Raw genomic sequence first — 1,483 nt, forward strand, 5'->3', positions numbered from 1 at the left:
TGTGTTTTCAGGTCAGGTAAATGTAAAAGACTCTCCAGTACAGGTTACATGTTTATTCAGTAACGGCTATTTTCACAGTTATTTCCTTGTGTATAATTTGTCTGTTCAGTTTTTTAACAACCTTAATGGATGATGAATTAAATGTAACATATATAACTCTTGGTGGGCATGTCGAAGTGGACAAATACAGATATGTTTATTTTGTGATTATATTCATAGTATATATTCTAATAATATGCAGTAATTCCACTATTGTGTACCTTATCTGGGTTCACAAAAACCTTCATGAGCCTATGTACATATTCATTGCAGCTTTGTTACTGAACTCTGTCCTTCTCAGCACTGCTGTCTACCCAAAACTTTTGATTGACTTTTTATCTGAAAAACAGATGATATCATATTCTGCGTGTCTCTTTCAGTTTCAGATGTTTTACTCTTTAGCTGCTTCAGAGTTCTTACTGTTGGCAGCCATGTCTTATGACAGGTATGTTTCAATATGTAAACCTCTGAAATATCCAACTATCATGACCAAAACAACTGTCAGTATTTTCCTGGTTTTAGCTTGGGTTCTGCCTGCTTGCGAGATGGCAGTGCCAACTGGTTTGAGTGCTAATAAAAAACTTTGTACCTTTATTTTAAAAGGAGTTTTTTGTAACAATACAGTTTATAAACTTCAATGTGTGATCTCAAGAGCACGCCTTGTACGAGATATGATTATGCTGGTTAATCTTGCACTTGTTCCTGTGCTTTTCATACTTTTTACATACACTAGGATATTCCTAATAACTTATCAAAATGGTAGAGAAGTCAGAAAAAAGGCTGCACAGACTTGTTTACCGCACTTGATAGTTTTGTTAAACTTTTCCTGTTTGTGTGTGTATGATGTCATTATAATTGGACTGGAACCTGTTTTTCCAGAAATTGTGCATTTAATAATGACTTTACAAATTGTTTTGTATCATCCTCTATTTAATCCAATCATGTACGGATTAAAGATGAAAGAAATTTCCAAACACCTTAAGAGGTTGTTCTGTCAAGCCAAAATGAAGTAATGCATAAACATTGATTAGTGTCTTATTTTTTCTGCAATCATGCTAAGGATAAGTGACTCCCTGTGATCATTTGGTTTTGTTTAATGTCAGAATTTGTTAGTATGACTTATACACAGTAAAACATAACATCAGCCTTGAAAATGTAACGACTGATCAATNTTATGGGTTCATAATAAGCCTGGTATTGGTACAGTCTTGGCAACATTTGCAGTGATTTCCACTTTACGTTGTTCAGTACCTGCTGAGCCATCAGCAGCTCCTGCACTCTCAGTGCATTTTAGAAATGATTTTGGAAGCATCTAGCTTGCTTTAGCTGTCTCTCTTTGAAGGGTTCCAGATGTGGTGATGGTGAATGGAATTTGTATTCAGAACAGTATGGATAAAAACATTCAATACACATTGTCAGCAGAATGTGTAGACATATCATATTG

The 1,483-nt window shown here is 34.8% G+C and overlaps 1 protein-coding gene across 1 annotated transcript; it reads left to right on the forward strand.

Moving 5' to 3' along the window:
- Positions 1-125: 125 nt before the first annotated feature.
- Positions 126-1,204, forward strand: LOC126387275 (olfactory receptor 11A1-like). Its single transcript, XM_050039811.1, has one exon. It carries the CDS (start codon positions 126-128, stop codon positions 1,050-1,052), a length of 927 nt encoding a protein of 308 aa, XP_049895768.1. The 3' UTR covers positions 1,053-1,204.
- The last annotated feature ends 279 nt before the right edge of the window (positions 1,205-1,483 follow it).

This window comes from Epinephelus moara, unplaced genomic scaffold, assembly GCF_006386435.1.
Source record: "Epinephelus moara isolate mb unplaced genomic scaffold, YSFRI_EMoa_1.0 scaffold3284, whole genome shotgun sequence".
Classification (NCBI taxonomy): Eukaryota; Metazoa; Chordata; class Actinopteri; order Perciformes; family Serranidae; genus Epinephelus; species Epinephelus moara.

Bases quoted from the DNA above. Each gene is read 5' to 3' on its own strand.
- LOC126387275 (XM_050039811.1), top strand. From the start codon at position 126: ATGGATGATGAATTAAATGTAACATATATAACTCTTGGTGGGCATGTC.